General features: G+C 52.4%; 2 protein-coding genes across 8 annotated transcripts in view; one reads left to right on the top strand and one right to left on the bottom strand.

The window, feature by feature from the left end:
- Window positions 1–3,781: 3,781 nt before the first annotated feature.
- Window positions 3,782–13,675, top strand: LOC105497822 (ceramide synthase 2). Of its 2 annotated transcripts, none has more exons than XM_011769231.2 (11): window positions 3,782–3,909; window positions 9,771–9,944; window positions 10,350–10,467; window positions 10,661–10,779; window positions 10,984–11,041; window positions 11,145–11,195; window positions 11,375–11,467; window positions 11,652–11,780; window positions 11,993–12,099; window positions 12,231–12,384; window positions 12,571–13,675. In XM_011769231.2, the coding sequence occupies exons 2-11, from the start codon at window positions 9,772–9,774 to the stop codon at window positions 12,709–12,711; spliced, it is 1,143 nt and encodes a 380-aa protein (XP_011767533.1). In that variant the 5' UTR covers window positions 3,782–3,909; window position 9,771; the 3' UTR covers window positions 12,712–13,675. The 2 variants fall into 2 exon arrangements, with proteins under 2 accessions (XP_011767533.1, XP_011767532.2); XM_011769230.2 differs by lacking the exon at window positions 3,782–3,909 and adding an exon at window positions 4,183–4,201.
- Window positions 13,676–14,429: 754 nt separating this feature from the next.
- Window positions 14,430–19,061, bottom strand: part of LOC105497821 (SET domain bifurcated histone lysine methyltransferase 1) — a 40,869-nt gene continuing 36,237 nt past the window's right edge. For 5 of the 6 annotated variants that reach the window (XM_011769227.3, XM_011769226.3, XM_071085883.1 and 2 more), the window contains exons 16-22: window positions 17,961–18,589; window positions 16,997–17,025; window positions 16,433–16,565; window positions 16,022–16,187; window positions 15,427–15,638; window positions 15,085–15,173; window positions 14,430–14,920 (exon numbers count right to left, since the gene is read on the bottom strand). In XM_011769227.3, coding sequence (XP_011767529.2) covers window positions 14,803–14,920; window positions 15,085–15,173; window positions 15,427–15,638; window positions 16,022–16,187; window positions 16,433–16,565; window positions 16,997–17,025; window positions 17,961–18,589 — 1,376 coding nt within the window. In that variant the 3' untranslated portion in view covers window positions 14,430–14,802. Of the gene's footprint in view, window positions 14,921–15,084; window positions 15,174–15,426; window positions 15,639–16,021; window positions 16,188–16,432; window positions 16,566–16,996; window positions 17,026–17,960; window positions 18,590–18,612; window positions 18,951–19,061 lie in introns of those variants that run through there. The other variant, XM_071085885.1, reaches the window with a different exon arrangement.

Genomic DNA, 19,061 nt, shown 5'->3' on the forward strand with positions numbered 1-19,061 from the left:
TGCTGGGATTACAGGCGTGAGCCACCGCGCACGGCCACAGCCTTTTATTTATTTATTTTTGAGATGGAGTCTTGCTCTGCTACTGAGGCTGGAGGGCAGTGGCATGATCTCGGCTCACTGCAACAAACCTCCCCCTCCTAGGTTCAAGCAATTCTCCTGCCTCAGCCTCCCAAGTAGCTGGGACTACAGACAGGCATGTGCCACCATGCCTAGCTAAATTTTGCATTTTTAGTAGAGATGAGGTTTCACCATGTTGGGCAGGCTGGTCTTGAACTCCTGACTGCAGGTGATCCACCCACCTCGGCCTCCCAAAGTGTTGGGATTACAGGCGTGAGCCACCGGGCCTGGTCCCTACATTGCTTTTCTGCAAATACTTTCCATTGCCTGATTTCAGAATACATAGAAACTCCTCTTGGCTATTTTACCTCTTGTTAGGAAATGTTTCCTCCCCGAAACTCCTGGCCCCTGAATCTCCATTAGGTACTAGCTAGGGTCTGCTTCTTACTCAAATAGGCTTCAGTGTTTACAGTTCCACCTGACCTGAAAAAACCCACCTTCCACATTTGGGACCCATGTATGCTTGCCTATCCACAAAGCCAGGCCAGATATCTAAACTATGGGCTGAAGGCCTGGAGATGGCCTGTCCTCTCCTTGGGACACCTCAGCAGCCCATACAGAGGAAGTGAGTCACTGCAAGGCAGGCGGCACTTGGGGCACTGTGGGCGTGGCCATGCCAGCCTGCGTGCTGGGGGATGGGTTGGAAGGGTGGTGATCACAGTCTCCGGTCCAGCCAAGGCAAGCGTTGTGTGTGCTCCTCAGGCATGTTGACAGAGCTGGTCGCATCATCCCAGTGCTGGCTGAGGCCCAGTTTCCCCTTCTCCATCCACCTTCTCCTTTGTCTCCTGGGGGAGGAATATACCCTCTTATCTTTATTTCTCAGGCCCTGGTTATCCAACTTTGGCCCCAGAACTTCCCCTCCCCACTGCTATCTTAAAAAAAAAAAAAAAAAAAAAAAAAAGTTAACCAGTCTTCAGTTCTCCTGAGGAAGCATTTAAAAAGTCTGGTGGGGACTACAGGAAAGCTTGGCACTTAGGAAAACCACAAGAGAGGGATTCAGAACTAAAAGAAGGAAGATGAGTAGGACGGAGGTGTGGAGAGTGTTAGAGAGAGACCAGAAGGTGAGCTGTGGCCCAAAGAGCCCTGGAACTGTGCTGGAAAAAAGGTGTGTAGGTAGCAGATAAGGATTCTGGGGAGAGCACTTAAGAAAGGAAGAGGGAACTTTGGAATTAGAAGAATGAAAGGAGGAGAGTTCCAATGGGGTAGAAAGAGACAACTGGGATGCAAGGTGGCTCACGCCTGTAATCCCAGCACTTTGAAAGGCCAAGGAGGGTGGATGGCTTGAGCTCAGGAGTTCACGACTAGCGTGAGTGACATGGTGAAATCTCGTGTCTCTACCAAAAATACAAAAACTAGCCGGGCGTGGTGGTGCCGCCTGTGGTCCCTGCTACTTGGGAGGCTGAGGTGGAGGACATCTTGAGCCTGGAAGGTCGAGGCTGCAGTGACAGAGTGAGACCTCATCTGCAAAGGAAAAAAAAAGAAAGAAAGGAAAGAAAGATACAATGGAAGATATGCTAATAAGGGAGGGAGGAGAAAACGTGGCTAGAGGGGTTGCTGGAAACTGGGAATCAGGCAGGCCTGGGGCTTAGAAAAGCCTGGAGAAGGCCGGGCGTGGTGGCTCACGCCAGTAATCCCAGCACTTTGGGAGGCCGAGGCGGGCAGATCACAAGGTCAGGAGAACGAGACCACGGTGAAACCCCGTCTCTACTAAAAATACAAAAAATTAGCCGGGCGCGGTGGCCGGTGCCTGTAGTCCCAGCTACTCAGGAGGCTGAGGCAGGAGAATGGCGTGAACCCGGGAGGCGGAGCTTGAAGTGAGCCGAGATCGCGCCACTGTTCTCCAACCTGGCGACGGAGCGAGACTCCATCTCAAAAAAAAAAAAAAAAAAAAAAAAAGCCTGGAGAAGCCCTCGGAGCTGGTTAGGGGCCACCACTCCCATCTTTCCCATGGTGTGCCTGGGCCGCGCATCCCCGTGAAAAGAGAGGCAGAACAAGCGGGTTGGACAGCCTCCTTACCCTACAGAAAGGGCCTGAGATGAGGGATGGGCCCTCCAACAGGATTAGTGGGGGTTGCACTCCTTCCTACCAGGACTTGACCAGATAAACGGGAAACAAGCTAGTGTCAGAGGCTCTGATGGCGACAGCGTAAAAAAGGCAACACTTCATCTAGGTTAGAAATTTGACAAAAGTACCTCTCCATGGAGTAAGCTGCAGCTCTCCCTGTATAGGAGCCCTCAAATACATCTTAGTCATCATTCGTTCCCGTTAGGAGTTAAGACCAGCTTTCTAGGAAAAACATGTTGCATCTTCCAACAGTAATTACTTCCGAAACAGTAATTTTACCACACAACTCAAGGGGAATTTTTTTTTTTTTTTTTTTTTTTTAATTTATAAAGGAGATGGGGGTCTCACTATATTAATCAGGCTGGTCTTGAACTCCTGACCTCAAGTGATTTGCCTGCTTCGGCCTCCCCAGGTGCTGGGATTACAGGCATGAGCCACCGCGCCAGGCCAAGGGGAGAACACTTTTTTTTTTTTTTTTTTTTTCCTGAGACGGAGTCTCGCTCTGTCGCCCAGGCTGGAGTGCAGCAGCGAGATCTCGGCGCACTGCAAACTCCACCTCCAGGGTTCAAGCGATTCTCATGCCTCAGCCTCCCGAGTAACTGGGATTACAAGAGCGTGCCACCGTGCCCAGCTAAGTTTTGTATTTTTAGTAGAGACGGGGTTTCACCATGTTGGCCAGGCTGGTCTCGAACGCCTGACCTCAGATGATCTGCCCGCCTCAGCCCCCCAAAGTGCTGGGATCACAGGCGTGAGCCACCGCGCCCGTCCGGGAAACACTTTTTAACACGAAATCGAATACGGATAAAGGTAGTGTCATTTGAAAACTCAAATACATTTTACAAAACAAAAGTTGGGGTGGCTCTTTGAGACAGGGCCCTCGGGTGTGCGCACGTTCGGGTTTGCTCTTCCTTGCCACCGGGGTGGGTCCCGTAGCACCTGGGTGGAAAGTCCGCGGCTTTTACGGTGGGGTAGGCGAGGGTCGCCCGAGGGGTCGCAGGCTCTGACTGGGTCTGGAGGCTCGGCTGCTTGGGTCTGCCCTGGAGAGGTTTTCAGCTTCGGCGCGAGGCACTTGGGCAGGACCCCCGGGCTGCGCCCTCCTCCGCCCGCGCCCCGTGGGGCTGGAAGTGGGAATGTGCCCACTCCGGCGGGGACCCGGGGCCGCACAGCAGTTGGGGGTGGGTGGGGGTGGGTAGGAGTGAGGGGGCAGGGACGCCGCCGCTCGGAGCCCGGGACCCCGCGGCATCCAGTGCGTCTGTGTCGGTCCCGGTGGGAGACCTCCCACCCCGAAAACAGACCGAAGCGGCCGGAGGAGCCCGCACCCGCCTCCCCACGTCGGGGGCTTCTCTAGAGCACGGTGACGGGCGTGGGCGTGGCTGCGGGCCCGGGAGCTGAGGGCTGGGGTCCCGGCTCCGCGCCGGGGCGGAGGGGCAGCCGCAGCGCAACGGCCCGCCCCGCCCTCGCCTCGCGTCCACGCCCAGCCTCCCGGCCCCTGGGCTGCTCGCGGCCTTTCTTTCCCGGCTGGGCTCGGGCTCAGCTCGACTGGGCTCGGCGGGCGGCGGCGGCGGCGGCGGCGGGCGGAGGAGGGAGGGCGAGGGCGGGCGCGGGCCGGCGGGCGGGCGGAAGAGTGAGGAGAGGCGCGGGGAGCCAGGCCTCGGGGCCTCGGAGCAGCCACCCGAGCAGACGGATCACACGGAGCAGCGGCCCCGGCCCCGCCGGATCTGCAGCCGAGTGAGTCGGGGCCCCCGCCCGGCGCCCGATCCCCGCGCGGGGGTGGGAAGGGGCTGCGGAAAAGTTGGGAGCCCCGGAGGCCGCTTTGTCGCAGGGCGGCGGAGGGGCCGGGCTGGGGAGGCCGCGGGGCCGGGGCGGGGGGCGGCGCTGGCGGGGTCGCTGCGGGCGCTCATGGCGGCGGCCGGGGAGGGCGGGCGCAGCGCCTCAAGGGAGCGGCCGGGGCCGGCGGGCCTGGCGCCGCGGAGTCCGCGGTAGCGCCGCCCCGAGCCGGAGGAGCCCTCCTGGGCAACAGGTAGGGCGGGAGGTGGGGACGCGGGGGCTGCGGGCGACGGGGCCGAGCCGCGGGCGCCCCTTTGTTGGAGAGTGGAGGAGCCTGGTGACCATTGGCGCGAGAGCCTCCACCCTGGCAGCGGTCCGCGGGGTTGCCCCGGCCTGGACGCGTCCTGTGGCTCGGGTGGGAGGAGAGGGGAGGGCCCTGCCCCGTTTTCTTCCTACCGGCCCACGGTGCCCACCTCGCAGGCGAGGTCAGAGCTTCCATGTGCTTAACGGGAAACAGGAAGGAGCGGCCCAGAGCGCCTGCCCCGGCCGGCAGGGCTAAGGCATACCGTTATGAGGTGTGGATGGCTGGCAAGGGAGCTCCTGGTGGAACTGGCTTTCTGGGCCGTAGCTTGTTAATCACCAGAGGCCCGTGGCAAGTGGGTTGACTGCAGGTGTAGAGCATTCATCTTTAGCCTGCAGTTGGAGTTTCTCCCTCCCTAAGCCTGGCTCCTGGCATCAAAACCTGGTTTCAGTCACCTGAGTTGCCAGGCCCAGGTTCAGGGGGTTCTGAGGATCGTGACGAATGCAGTGCTCCCCTGTTCCTGGAGAACTAAGTCCCAGCAGGCCTCCAGCAGGGACTTATATCTGTGCTGGGGCAGGGGTGGGTGGGGGTTGCTGCCCCATACCGGAGTCGGCGTGACCGCACCTGGGTGTGAGTGGCTGCACATGTAAAGGGGCTCCTAAGGGGAAGGACTTGTCTGCAGCCCTGTCCCTGAGGACCTGGCCCTGAGCATACCATGATCTGCACAGTCTGTGTTCCAGAGAGAGAGCCTTTTCTCCCCTGGTCCCCTACTCCCCTCACTGGGGCCTCTGGCCAGATTTTCCCCTGGGAGGAAGGGCCTCCTTTTTCCCCTGTCACTGTCCACAGGCTGGCTGATCCTTCACTGTGTCCTTCAGCACCGCCCCAGCTGTCTCTCAAACCCACCGGCCTCTCCCTGCCCCTGGGGCCATAGTCTCCTGCAGTGTTTGGGTCTGTGGAGGCCTTTGGTGGGACTTTCCAGACAAGCTGTAGGCCAGATGGGGCTGAGGACTGCTGTTCTGACCGCCTTTCACCCACCTCTTCTTACAATCTGGCTTATTTTGAGGCCCATCCTGCAGCCTGGAGGGATAACACACCTCTCCTTGGCTCCATCCATGGCCTGTCAACTTCTAGTTCATGACCTGCTGCTGTTGCCTGAAAAAAGTTTTCAACAAGGAAGAGACTATTCAGGACTTCTTCAGTGGAAGCAGGGAGCCGGTGGGACCTTTGTCACTCCTCCCTTGTCAACAACCGCTTTCTATTTTCCTCAGTTATTCCTCCAAACTGTGAGAGCCAGTCAGACTGACCACATGGAGTGGGGGAGAATTCCTTCCTCTCAGGCCCAAACAGCTGCCCTCTCAGCCCTTTGGATCTACAAACTCCCGTGGGGATCCTCTGCACCTTTCATCCACCTAGAGGGGTCTTGTGGGGATGTCAGTCAGAGTTGGGGCAAAGGTTGGGGCTGGGCAGAGTCCTGCTCAAGTTCCTGTTAATCCAATGCCAGTTAAATCCCTGCTCTTCTGGCCCCTCTCCAGGCTGTGCCTCAGAAAGTGGCATCTGTGCCTCTAAAGCAGGTGTGTGTGAGAGAGCGTAGACAGATACCATGTCTCTTCATGTGTATGGGGGAAGTCTGGGTGGAAAAGTGTTTGTAGATGTGATTTTCTCCACAAGAAGTCAAGTAACTGCCCTGAAGGCCCAGCGGGCCTGGAAAAACGTTGTCTCCTTACCCTGTGTAAACTTCACCTTTTCTTGCCCCAGCCTTTTGTTTATGGGGTCTTGCTCGGATCCGTATGCTGGTGCTAAGAGGCCTCCCCAGCACCGCCACAGGGACCCAACTCTTTGGTTCTGTGGGGATGTGTAAGTGAGGCCGGCCAGGCCCCTGCTGCCCTCCCCTCCCCTCATGTTGAGTCAGAGGTCCTGACCCTGCTGAATCTGGGGCCTCCCTGCTGGGGAGATGGGGGTAGTGCCTCTCTGCTAATGGAGGTACAGGACCACCAGGGAGGGCTGTGGTCATGGGAAGCCTGCAACCTCCGTGTAAAAGCCTCCATTAATCTGCATTTCCCAAGTCTTCCACTCTCCCTGCTTGGAGTGGAAGAGGACAGGTGCTATCTCATCTTGGGGATGAAGAAGTTGCACTGCCCAGGTGTCTGCCCTTGACCATGCTCTAGTGCCTACTTTGTCTGCCCCCCTACCCCGGCCCCCCACCCCCACCCCCTGCTTTGCAGGCATGAGACATTCCTGGGCCCCAGGAGTCCAGCAGGGCCTCCACCCTCCCTCTGTGACTCCAGCCTGCCGCCTGACTAGAGAAACATCCCTGCCAGTTTTCACTGACCTGGCTAGGGATGGGATCCAAAGTCTAGGACTGCCGGGGCAACACGGTACCTTTGGCTTTACATTTCCCTGGAGAAGTTGGGCTCCAAGAGACAGCAGTCAGGTGACTGGGTCAGGCTGATTTCTCGCTTCCAATCAGGCTGAGCAAAAAGTGGAAAGAGGGGGTCACGTGCACACATCAAGGTGTTCCACATTGTCCTGTCTCTGTGCAGTTTCTACTCTTGTCCCTTCTCTATTCAATTTTCTACAACTTTTCTCTAGGAAAAAAGTGTGTGTGTGTTTGTGTGGGGAAAGTTCCGCTGTGGGTAATTACATTTAATTTTGTTCAGTTCAGAAGGCTTCCATCTGTTTAATTAAATATTTATTCTGGCTGAGGTGGAGGGGGCAGGGGCAGTGCCTGGAATGTGTGTGTGTGATTTGGGGGAGGAGGAGGGGAGAAGGTGGAGCTGAAGCTCCTTTACTGGCAGTGCTGACTTCTGATTTCATCCGAGAGAGCAGTGACCAGGAGTGGGGACAAGGGGGTAAAAGTCCTTGAGCTGGAATACTGATCCATGACAGGCTGAGGGATTTCGCAAGGGCTTCTGTGGTGGGTGGGGGTGGAGCAGGAGCTGTCAGAGCAGCAGCAGGACCAGCCCAGCCCAGCTGTGGTCTCAGGCTCTTTCTTCAGTCAGTGGCACCAACTAGTCTCTAGGTCACGGTGGATAACAATCTCACCACTCTCTTTTCTTCCTGTCTCTGCTTTCACTTTCTGGGCCAGCCTAAATCCCACTGCCTCACTTCCTTCCCAGGAGGGGAACAAGGGGTGGGAAGCCTGGAAAAGACTGTCCTGGTCATCCTGCTGTAGCTTCTTCCTGAGTCCTAGGATTGCCAGGTGTTGTGCTGGACCCAGCATCCCTGGCTCTTCTGGACCATCTTGCCGTTCCTCTCAGCTCCAAGCAGCTGCTCTTCCCTCGTGAGCCACACACAGACCGTTCCTTCCCTCCTCTGGGTATCCAAGTGGTCACTCCCACCATGTTGTTCCTCTTTCAGTTGGGGGAGAAGGTTTACATAGCGGCTCTTTCCTAGACTGAGGGGGTATGGGTGTTCCCCTGCAGACTAGGATTTTATTTTCTGGATGAGCATTTATACGAAATAGCTCTGACCAGGCACAATGGCTCATGCCTGTAATCCTAGCACTTTAGGAGGCCAAGGCCGGCAGGTTGCTTGAGCCCAGGAATTCAAGACCAGCCTGGGCAACATGGCAAAACCGTTTCTACCAAAAAAAAAATTCAAAAATTAGCCAGATGTGGTGCTTGCTACTCGGTAGTGCATGCTACTTATAGCCCCAGCCACTCGGGAGACTGAAGCGGGAGGGGAGGATGGCTTGAACCTGGGAGGTGGAGGTTGCAGTGAGCCATTATTGTACCACTGCACTCCAGCTTGGGTGACAGAGGAAGACCCTGTCTCAAAAGAAAATAAAAGAATAGCTCTTAATTCCACCAGATGTATTGGTTTGCTGTCTTGGTTCCCTGCCCTATAATCCCTGACTCTTTGCAGCCCTACCTTCACTTTTCTTTCTGAAGAGTTATACATAGGGTCCTTCTGCCTTATGTGTAGGGACTAGATGGCTTGTCATGGAGTGTCAACCTTGTGTGCAGTTCGATGTCCAGTGATTGTGGAGCTCAGCATCATTTGGGGACATAATTTTGCTTTATCCTGGCTTTATTTATTTATTTATTTATTTTTATTTTTTATTTATTTATTTATTTTTTTGAGACGGAGTCTCGCGCTGTCACCCAGGCTGGAGTGCAGTGGCCGGATCTCAGCTCACTGCAAGTTCCGCCTCCCGGGTTCACGCCATTCTCCTGCCTCAGCCTCCCGAGTAGCTGGGACTACAGGCGTCCGCCACCTCGGCTGGCTAGTTTTTTGTATTTTTTAGTAGAGACGGGGTTTCACCGTGTTAACCAGGATGGTCTCGATCTCCTGACCTCGTGATCCGCCCATCTCGGCCTCCCAAAGTGCTGGGATTACAGGCTTGAGCCACCGCGCCCGGCCTATTTATTTATTTTTAAAGACATAGTCTCTGTTACCCAGGCTGGAGTGCAGTGGCGAGATCACAGCTCACTGCAACCTTCACCTCCCAGGCTCAAGTGATCCTCCCACCTCAGCCTCCCAAGTAGCTGGGATTACAGGCATGTGCCACCACACTCAGCTAATTTTTGTACTTCTTGTAGAGATGGGGTTGCACTGTGTTGCCCAGGCTGGTCTCAAACTCCTGAGCTCAAGTGATCAGACTGCCTCGGCCTCCCAAAGTGCTGGGATTACAGGCATGAGCCACTGCCTAGCCTACCCTGTCTCTTCAATTTTTCTTTAGGGACCTGCTACTCAGATGAGTTGTAGGTTGTAGGGAAGAGGAAGAAGGGTTTGCCTCAGCCCTGCAGTGTTTTGGGGCACCCCCTGGAAGCTTTCAGCTAAGTTGGCTTGGAGGCTTGAGGAAATGGCCAGAGCATGGGGGGATAAGGGAGGGACTTTACTCAGATTGTTGGCTATAGTTTCTAGGGCCAGGTCCTGCCTGTCTTCCAGGTTGAGATAGAAAAATGACAAGACCCCCAAGGTTCTCCCTGCCTCCCGAAATCAGAGGTTGTAAGGACCCCAAGTTTCTTAATTCCAGGGAATCACATCTGCAGGTTGCTATAGACAATAAATTTTTTTTTTTTTTTTTTTTTTTTTTTTGAGATGGAGTCTTGCTCTATCACCCAGGCTGGAGTGCAATGGCATGATTTCGGCTCACTGCAACCTCCACCTCCTGGGTTCAAGCGATTCTCCTGCCTCACCCATTCAAGTAGCTGGGACTATAGGCGTCCGCCACCATACCCAGCTAATTTTTTGTATTTTTAGTAGAGATGAGGTTTCGCCATGTTGGCCAGGCTGGTCTGGATCTCCTGACCTCGTAATCTGCCAGTCTCGGCCTCCCAAAGTGCTGGGACCACAGGTGTGAGCCACCACGCCCAGCCTGACAGTAAATGTTAAAACTGGAAAGCCACCATATTACAGATGAGGAAACTGATTTGCCCAAGGCTGCATAGCCAGGATAGGAATCTAGAGTTCGACTCTGCCCCCTTCTCCTTTTGATACACCCTGAAAACTTTCATTCATCTATCTCTTCCCCCATAGCTACTTCCTCTTGATGCCCTCCCCTTTGCCTCTCACTCAGGATGCTCCAGACTTTGTATGATTACTTCTGGTGGGAACGCCTGTGGCTGCCTGTGAACTTGACCTGGGCCGATCTAGAAGACCGAGATGGACGTGTCTACGCCAAAGCCTCAGATCTCTATATCACGCTGCCCCTGGCCTTGCTCTTCCTCATCGTTCGATACTTCTTTGAGCTGTAAGCATGCCAGTGTACCCTCATGCCTTCCCCAGTTGCCAGTTGTAGTTTCTTGGACTTCAAGTTTGTTCCTTGCTATTTAATTAGCCCTAGACCCTGATGTTCTGGCTACTCAGGTTCCTGCCCACTGTGCACCCCCTCCCCTGAAGGCACCATTGTCTTCCTGAAGGCTCAGCACCCCCAGGCCCTTTCCATCAATGGTTATTTGTTCTCACCCTCCACCCGCCACCCGCCTGGCCACTAGTGAACACACAGGCAGCTTTGTCAGCTGTGGGCAGCCCTGGAGGCTAGAGAAAAGGGGGTTGCCAGGAAGCTGGGGAAACTGAGGCCAGGGTAAAGTTGCCTTAGCTTGCAGCCCTTTCCCTTCCCAGCAAGCTAGATACCTTACTTATATCCCTTCCCCAGGTACGTGGCTACACCACTGGCTGCTCTCTTGAACATAAAGGAGAAAACCCGACTGCGGGCACCTCCCAATGCCACCTTGGAACATTTCTACCTGACCAGTGGCAAGCAGCCCAAGCAGGTATGAGCCGCATGCTGCCCTGACTCTGGGAATCACTGGGTTTGGTGGGGAGGGGAGAGGGTTTGAATGTTCGCTCTGGCAGGTGAAGAGATGGGGAAGCAGTGGTGCTGACTGAGCTTGTTACTGGGAGAGGCTGGGGGTGCTGCTGAGTTCCGAAGGTAAACATAACAATGGGCTTCTTCACTATGCCCAGGTGGAGGTAGAGCTTTTGTCCCGGCAGAGCGGGCTCTCCGGCCGCCAGGTAGAGCGTTGGTTCCGCCGCCGCCGCAACCAGGACCGGCCCAGTCTCCTCAAGAAGTTCCGAGAAGCCAGGTGGGGGAGGCTGGGGCAGGAAAAGCTGGGTGGCAAGCAAGATCCTGATGTGTCTTGCTGGGAGGGATAGGTGGTGGCTATATGCAGGGAGATGTGAGGAGGTGAATTCAGTTATTAATGGTATTGAGGATATCTGCAGGTATTTGGGGGCTGCTGGGGGACTGTGCTGTTCTCTGACCTAGCCATTTCCGCTTCCTTTGCCAGCTGGAGATTCACATTTTACCTGATTGCCTTCATTGCCGGCATGGCCGTCATTGTGGATGTGAGTGGGGATTACTGGGAGGTGGGATTAGGTTCTCTGGCAAGGTCAGGTGAGGCCATGGAATTTGGGTTCCTCCTCTTTTAACCTCTCACCATCTCTGCAGAAACCCTGGTTCTATGACATGAAGAAAGTTTGGGAGGGATATCCCATACAGGTATGAGTCTTGCTTCCTCATATGTGGGTGGACTAAGACACACCCCAGTGAAGAGACAGTTTGTGGAATCCATAGCAGAGGGATTAGAGTGATGGGATGAAGAACCTCAGGGACTAGAGGGTTTGTGGAGTGGGGACACCCTTGGGGCTGGTTGCTCTTACCTCTCTCTCCTCTCCCAGAGCACTATCCCTTCCCAGTATTGGTACTACATGATTGAACTTTCCTTCTACTGGTCCCTGCTCTTCAGCATTGCCTCTGATGTCAAGCGAAAGGTGGGTGAAGGGGTTGTGCAATTAAGCCTAAGAGCCAAAATGAGGCCCTGGGATGAACACCCTCTCCTTTGACTTCTGGGTACTCTGAATGGAGCTGTTGGTATTCGGGGAACTAAAGGCAAGGGGGAAGGCATAGTGAGAGCTGGGGAAGAAAAAGTCCCTGGGGCCTGCATCATCTCTGCAGGATTTCAAGGAACAGATCATCCACCATGTGGCCACCATCATCCTCATCAGCTTTTCCTGGTTTGCCAATTACATCCGAGCTGGGACTCTCATCATGGCTCTGCATGACTCTTCCGATTACCTGCTGGAGGTTAGGCTTCCTCAAACCTACAGACCCTGGTTGCAGGTTCTTCTGTCCCTTTTATTTTCTTTGGGAGGGAGGTGCGGGGTGGGAATTTGGAGGGTGACATTCCTGGGACCAAGGAGGAGGGCACAGAGTCAGTGCTCCTAACTGGAGTGTACATATGAATGTACTTGAGGGAGTCAGGAGCCCATGATGATGGATGGGGGCTCTCTATGCAGTCAGCCAAGATGTTTAACTACGCGGGATGGAAGAACACCTGCAACAACATCTTCATCATCTTCGCCATTGTTTTCATCATCACCCGACTGGTCATCCTGCCCTTCTGGTGAGTAGGCAGCCAGGCTACACTCCTGTTCTGAAGAAATCAGAAGCCTTGCCTTTCTCCTGCTCCTGTATCCCCCTGGTGTCTTACCTGCTCTTGTCCTTGTTTACAATTCTCTCTCCTTGAATCCTCAGGATCCTGCATTGCACCCTAGTGTACCCACTGGAGCTCTATCCTGCCTTCTTTGGCTATTACTTCTTCAATTCCATGATGGGAGTTCTACAGCTGCTGCATATCTTCTGGGCCTACCTCATTTTGCGCATGGCCCACAAGTTCATAACTGGAAAGGTAAAGGCTCTGTCCCCATTGTGTAGGCCTTACTACTCTCTACGACTTCCTGAACTCCCATCTTGCCAGCAATCCTCTAAAAAACTAGTGTGGGGCCTTGGGTATAACAGGAGCAAGCCCTCAGAGAAGCAGTCTTTAGGGGTTTGAGGATCTCATGTAATAACCGTTCTTGTCCCTTTTCCACAGGTGGTAGAAGATGAACGCAGTGACCGGGAAGAAACAGAGAGCTCAGAGGGGGAGGAGGCTGCAGCTGGGGGAGGAGCAAAGAGCCGGCCCCTAGCCAATGGCCACCCCATCCTCAATAACCACCATCGTAAGAATGACTGAACCATTATTCCAGTTGCCTCCCAGATTAATGCATAAAGCCAAGGAACTACCCCCCTCCCCGCGCTATAGGGTCACTTTAAGCTCTGGGGAAAAAGGAGAAAGTGAGAGGAGAATTCTCTGCATCCTCCCTCCTTGCTTTTCACCCAGTTGCCTTTAAACCAAATTCTAACCAGCTTATTCCCAGGTAGGGGGACATTGGTTATATTCTGTTAGAGGGGGATGGTTGTATTTTCCTCCCTATCCTCCAAGTCATCCTTTCTACTGCTTTTGAGGCCCTCCCTCAGCTCTCTGTGGGTAGGGGTTACAACTCACATTCCTTATTCTGAGAATTTGGCCCTAGCTGTTTGCCTTTGACTCCCTGACCTCGAGAGTCAGGGTTGTGCCTTATTGTCCCATCTGTGGGCCTCATTCTGCCAAAGCTGGACCAGGGCTCACCTTTCTAAGCTCCCTAAAACTTGGGCCAGAAACCAAAGCTGAGCTGACTTAATTAACTTTTTCCCTCTATGACACAAATGAATTGAGGGTAGGAGGGTGCACATAACCCTTACCCTACTTCTGCCAAAAAGTGGGGGCTGTACTGGGGACTGCTCGGATGATCTTTCTTTGTGCTACTTCTTTCAGCTGTCCCTGTAGCCACAGGTCTAAGATCTGACTGCCGCCTCCATTCTCTGGCCTCTTCCCCTTCCCTCTTCAGCTAGGCTAGCTGGTTTGGAGTAGAATGGCAACTAATTCTAATTTTTATTTATTAAATATTTGGGGTTTTGGTTTTAAAGCCAGAATTACGGCTAGCACCTAGCATTTCAGCAGAGGGACCATTTTAGACCAAAATGTACTGTTAATGGGTTTTTTTTTTTAAAAATTAAAAGATTAAATAAAAAATATTAAATAAAACATGGCAACAAGTGTCAGACTATTAGGAATTGAGAAGGGAGATCAACTAAATAAACGAAGAGAGTCTTTCTTATGCCTTCCTTGCAGTTATGTAACATTTTCTTTTTTAAATTTCACATGCATGTAATTCCAGCACTTTGGGGGGCCAAGGAGGGTGGATCACTAGAGGTCAGGCGTTTGAGACCAGCCTGGCCAACATGGCGAAACCCCATCTCTACTAAAAATACACACATTTAGCTGGGCGTGATGGCAGGCGCCTGTAATCCCAGCTACTTGGGAGGCTGAGGCAGGAGAATCACTTGAACCTGGGAGGCAGAGGCTGCAGTGAGTCGACATAGCGCACTGCACTCCAGCCTGGGTGACAGAGCGAGAACTCCATCTAAAATAATTCACATGCAAGAAGCAAAGGTAGGCCGGGCGCGGTGGCTCAAGCCTGTAATCCCAGCACTTTGGGAGGCCGAGATGGGCGGATCACGAGGTCAGGAGATCGAGACCATCCTGGCTAACACGGTGAAACCCCGTCTCTACTAAGAAATACAAAAAATAGCCGGACGAGGTGGCAGCGCCTGTAGTCCCAGCTACTCGGGAGGCTGAGGCCGGAGAATGGCGTGAACCCGGGAGGCGGAGCTTGCAGTGAGCTGAGATCCGGCCACTGCACTCCAGCCTGGGCTACAGAGCGAGACTCCTTCTCAAAAAAAAAAAAAAAGCAGCAAAGGTAGACAAGATAGAAGATTAATGACAGCAGCCCACGGGGGAGGATTGGGATAGTATCTCACTGAAAGATCCATATTTGGGAGTATCGGGCTGAAACAAACGAAATCACAACCTTAGTTTTATCATATTGTTAAAAGACTTTCAAGAAATAATACAAACTGGAGATAGTAGATACACAGGCTCCATTCTAAGAACAAAGTCTGTTAGAAGCAGGAACACTTGGACAAATGTGGGATGGGAGGGATGTCAGGCCTAGGTTAGAGTGGTGATCTCTCCCCACCCTTTAGGGCCTTTGGAGGTGGAGAAGGGATCCTGCCTGCTAGCACCACATTGGAAGGGATCATCTGGTCCAGAACCCCTATTTCTATCTACTAGGAGCTGGGGGGAGTAGCTAGACCAGAGACTTCGGGTCAGGGTTCAACAATCAGGAAGACCCAGTTCCTGAGGAAACGACAGTTCAAGAAGGGTTGGGAAGAAGGCTGTCCTCTAAAGAAGACGTCCTCTGCATTCAATGGCCCCACAGCAACAGAGCAGCTCCTTGCCTTCCACACTGCCCACCTCGTAGTTGTAGTCCCAAGTAAGTTCTGTCCCAGCCCGGATTCTTCTGAAGAGGAAGAAAAAGAATGGTGTGTGGCGAAGACAGCAGATAACCCAGGCCCTTGGGGTTACTGAATATGTAGGTGAAGTTGCATCATGAATGGAGGAGGGGCCCTTGGAACTTCAGTGGTCCTTGCCCCTCCCCAGTCTTCCCCTTTCCTGACTCCTTACTTGCTGGCAAAGAAGGCCACCCAGGGAAAGCGAAGATCATGGGTATCCACGAAGACATTCTGGACAAACAGGTTGGGGCTGCAACTGTGCTGTAGGTTTAAGGACAGGATCAAATAAGAGCCAGGGAAACTGAATCTGGCTTTGCAGGGGGAGTGAGAGTTGGAAGAAAAATGCTGTCTGACCCTCCCCATTATAACAGATGCTTTGAAAGAAAGCTACCTCTTTAAGATCCTTTGAGATCAAGAGTTTGTAACAAGAAAAGGTGGGCTTATAGAGTATGTTAACAGAAATTTGAGGACTATGGGATAATCCAGCATCTAGAGGTGGGGAGAGGGGTCTCACGTTGAGGTAGCGGCCCAGGTTGCCTTCAAGCTTGGCATCGATGATGTAGCAAGACTCCTCGCCATCGTAGAATTGGCGTGTGTTCTTACGAACAGGTGCACTCTCCCCCTTGTCCACAGAGGCCATGTTGGTTGATTTAATTGCAATCCCATGGGTTGATTTAAGGGCAAAGCCTCGGGTTGACTTTACTGCCACTTGACGCTTCATTGGACCTGGACAGGAGGGAGAATGGGGTCAGGACCCATCCCAACTCACGAATGGACATTCTACCCCTGTTTCTCTCCCAACATTGCAGCTAAGAAACACCAATACGCCGGAACTCAAAGATCCTAAGTGGCAGTTTTTTCCCAAGCATAATTAGATCTGAGGGGAAAAGAGTAGCAAACCGGAAATGAGAGAGGATGTGTCAAAGAATAGTTTAGCTCGGAGTCAGAAAGCCCTCCCAGAGATGCTCCAGTTCTTAGGATCTGAATTTTTACCCACTACTTCTTTAGCTTCCTTAAAAAATGCTCTATCCCAAGTTTCTTACTATTTCTTCCCACCACTCCCAACATTTTTCCAGGCTCCCACCATTCCCAACATTTTTCCAGGCTACCAGTCATGTTCTTCTTGTCCTCAAAGTCATCCCCTTCAGAGCCAGAGGAGATGGTCTGGATATCATCACTGTCAACCGCTGTAGCCGAAGTCTGACCAGCAGTGGGCTTTCGGCTGGTCCCACTTTCCCCCTCACTTTCTGTGCTGCTGGACAGTGTCAGGACATCCTGGGGAATCAGGAGGGTAAGAAGGAAGAGAAGTAAATGGGAAGGGCTCCTTAAAGTCCTTGCTGTTACCCATGGTCTAGCAGGAAGGGGCAATGGCAAGAGGAGGCTTAGATGCTGGATGAAAGAAAATAAGGCAGGAAGTCAAGGCTAAAGAAGTAGAAGACCTAACAGTAATTATAGTGAAGGACTTGATGAGGTGACAATGGCCCGTGTTCCTTTATTAGAAGCTTGAGAAGGTCACTTACATCAGGGTTGGACTGAGCAGAAGCCATGAGTCGTCGGCTTTGATGCATACTAGTCTTACTAGGTGGGCGGCGAAGTCCTTCAGGCTTCACGGGAGAAGGATTGTAACCGTAGTTTCGAGAGCTTTCAGTAACTCTGATGGGAGGGGAAGGAATGAGGCCAACAGGTTACTGGCTGTTTCTTAGGCTTCTAGCCTAGATTTGAGAGAAGGCAGATTTGGAAACAGGTCAAAAAGGCACTGGGCCGGATGCAGCAGCTAATGCCTGTAATCCCAGCACTTTGGGAGGCTGAGGATCCCCTTTGGGAGCATCGCTTGAGCCCAGGAGTTCAAGACCAGTTTGGGAAACATGGTGAAACCCCGTGTCTACAAAAAATAGAAAAACTAGCCACATGTGGTGGTGCACGCCTGTAGTCCCAGCTACTAGGGAGGCTGAGGTAGCAGAATCTCTTGAGCCTGGGAGGGGGAAGTTGCAATGAGCTGAGATTACGCCAATGCACTCAGCCTGGGTGACAAAGCAAGACTCTGTCTTAAAACAAAACAAAACAAATGAACAAAAGGCACTTACACTGACATCTTGTTTCGGTCATCAAGGTCCTGGAAAAGAACAAGTGAAGGGTTAAATGCTTTCACAGCCTAAAGTTAACAAGTCCAATAATCAGACTTCAAATGACCTCCAAAGATAACATCAGCCAGTGACAGGTACACATTCTAAAGTGGGGTGGGTAAACCACTCTGCAACTTGACAGCAATCTTCACTACACTCTCTGGCTGGAGCCTTTAAGCCTTCTCAGTGATGGGGCTTAATGCTGATGGAAAATACCACGAGCAGGCTTATAGCAACCAGGGACAGTTTTACCATCTGTAATGTGGAAAGCATCAACATCATCAAAGAGATACTTAAAATCAATTATTGTTTCTCTAGTACAAGTAAACAATGATGTGAATAACTTGAAACAGCATTTAACATTAAAAAATCACTTATGAATCTTTCATTTTGGAATTAATCAGATACTTGTCCACCCTCTACCACCAGGCATGTGGATTTTAAAATAATTTTTTTTTTGAGACAGTCTCGTTCTGTTACCCAGGCTGGAGTGCAGTGGTGCGATCTCGTCTCACTGCACCTCTGCCCCCCGGGTTCAAGTGATTCTCCTGCCTCAGCCTCCCAAGTAGCTGGAAATACAGGCATGCGCCACCATGCCTGGCTAATTTTTGTATTTTTTAGTAGAGACAGAGTTTCACCATGTTGGCCAGGATGGTCTCCAACTCCTGACCTTCAAGTTATCCACCTGCCTCGGCCTCCCAAAGTGTTGGGATTACAGGCGTGAGCCACCATGCCCGGCCAATAATTTGGTTCTTTAAACAAACACTAGGTATGTGCTAATTAGGGGGAGAGATAACAAGGTGGCCACAGAAATATCCATCAAGTAGAATAATCTACATGCAAAGACTCATGGTGAGACTGCATTAAGTTTGTTACTGCACCAAAGTTAAAGCCATAGCTCTCAGAGCTTTCTGCCACTACTTACCTCTTTCTTGGCCTGCTTGATGTCTCCCTCATCCTTGATGCCTAGTCCTGAGGTGGAGGCCTTTTCAGCCTCCATTCGGCTTCCCCCAGCCCGGCCCTCCCCACCTTCATTAGTCTTAAAGGATGAATGGCTATCAGAGTCAGCAAAACCACCTTCACTGACACTATTGCAGCTCAACCATGAGGCCACCTTGTTCTTGGGTGTCTCTTCAGAGGAAGGTGGATTGCAGCCACCTACAGGGATTGGGGGAGGAACAGGAATATGTAGGGGTCCAAGATCTGGGGGGTGGGAGTCCTTGGAAGTTGTCTCAGAGAGTCCGTTCTCTTTCTGGCCCCGGGTCTGTCTCCGGGTAGCATAGCTCCGCCACACTGAACTGGTGCTGAAGTCCTCATCCTTACAGAAGTTATCATCTGAGCTATCATCATTGGACTCTTCAGGGTCCTCTGTACCGCTGTTGCCATCTTCCTGGTCCTTCAAGTCTACACCACTGCTGTCAGAGGAACAGGCGGCATCACTCTCATATCCTTCTTTGAAGTTCTCCACGCTCTCGATATGGTCCAGATTTGCAAAGTACTCATCACCCATTTCCAGACCCTCCTTGTCTGCAAAGTCATCTGTCAGGATTTTGCCTGAGAATGAAGAGAATTAAAGGCCTTCTAGGGTTATGGGGACCTATTAGTTGTTTTGTTTTGTTTTTTTTTTTCAGATGAAGTCTTGCTCTGTCACCTAGGCTGGAGTGCAGTGGTGCAATCTCGGCTCACTGCAACCTCTGCCTCCCAGGTTCGAGCAATTCTCCTGCCTTAGCCTCCTGATGGGACTACAGGTGCACACCACCACACCTGGCTAATTTTTTTTTGTATTTTTAGTAGAGACAGGGTTTCACCATGTTGGCCAGGTTGGTCTTGAACTCCTGACCTCAGGTGATCTGCCCGCCTCAGCCTCCCAGTGTTGGGATTACAGGTGTTAGCCACCGCACCTGGCCACGGGGACCTATTAGAAAGAATAAGGGTCATTCCATCAATACCCGCTCTACCAGCATATAGAGTCAAAAAGCCTCCATTCTGGTCTCTCATTTCTGTTTTTTTCTGTTTTTGAGTTAGA

Source organism: Macaca nemestrina, chromosome 1, assembly GCF_043159975.1.
Source record: "Macaca nemestrina isolate mMacNem1 chromosome 1, mMacNem.hap1, whole genome shotgun sequence".
Lineage (NCBI taxonomy): Eukaryota > Metazoa > Chordata > Mammalia > Primates > Cercopithecidae > Macaca > Macaca nemestrina.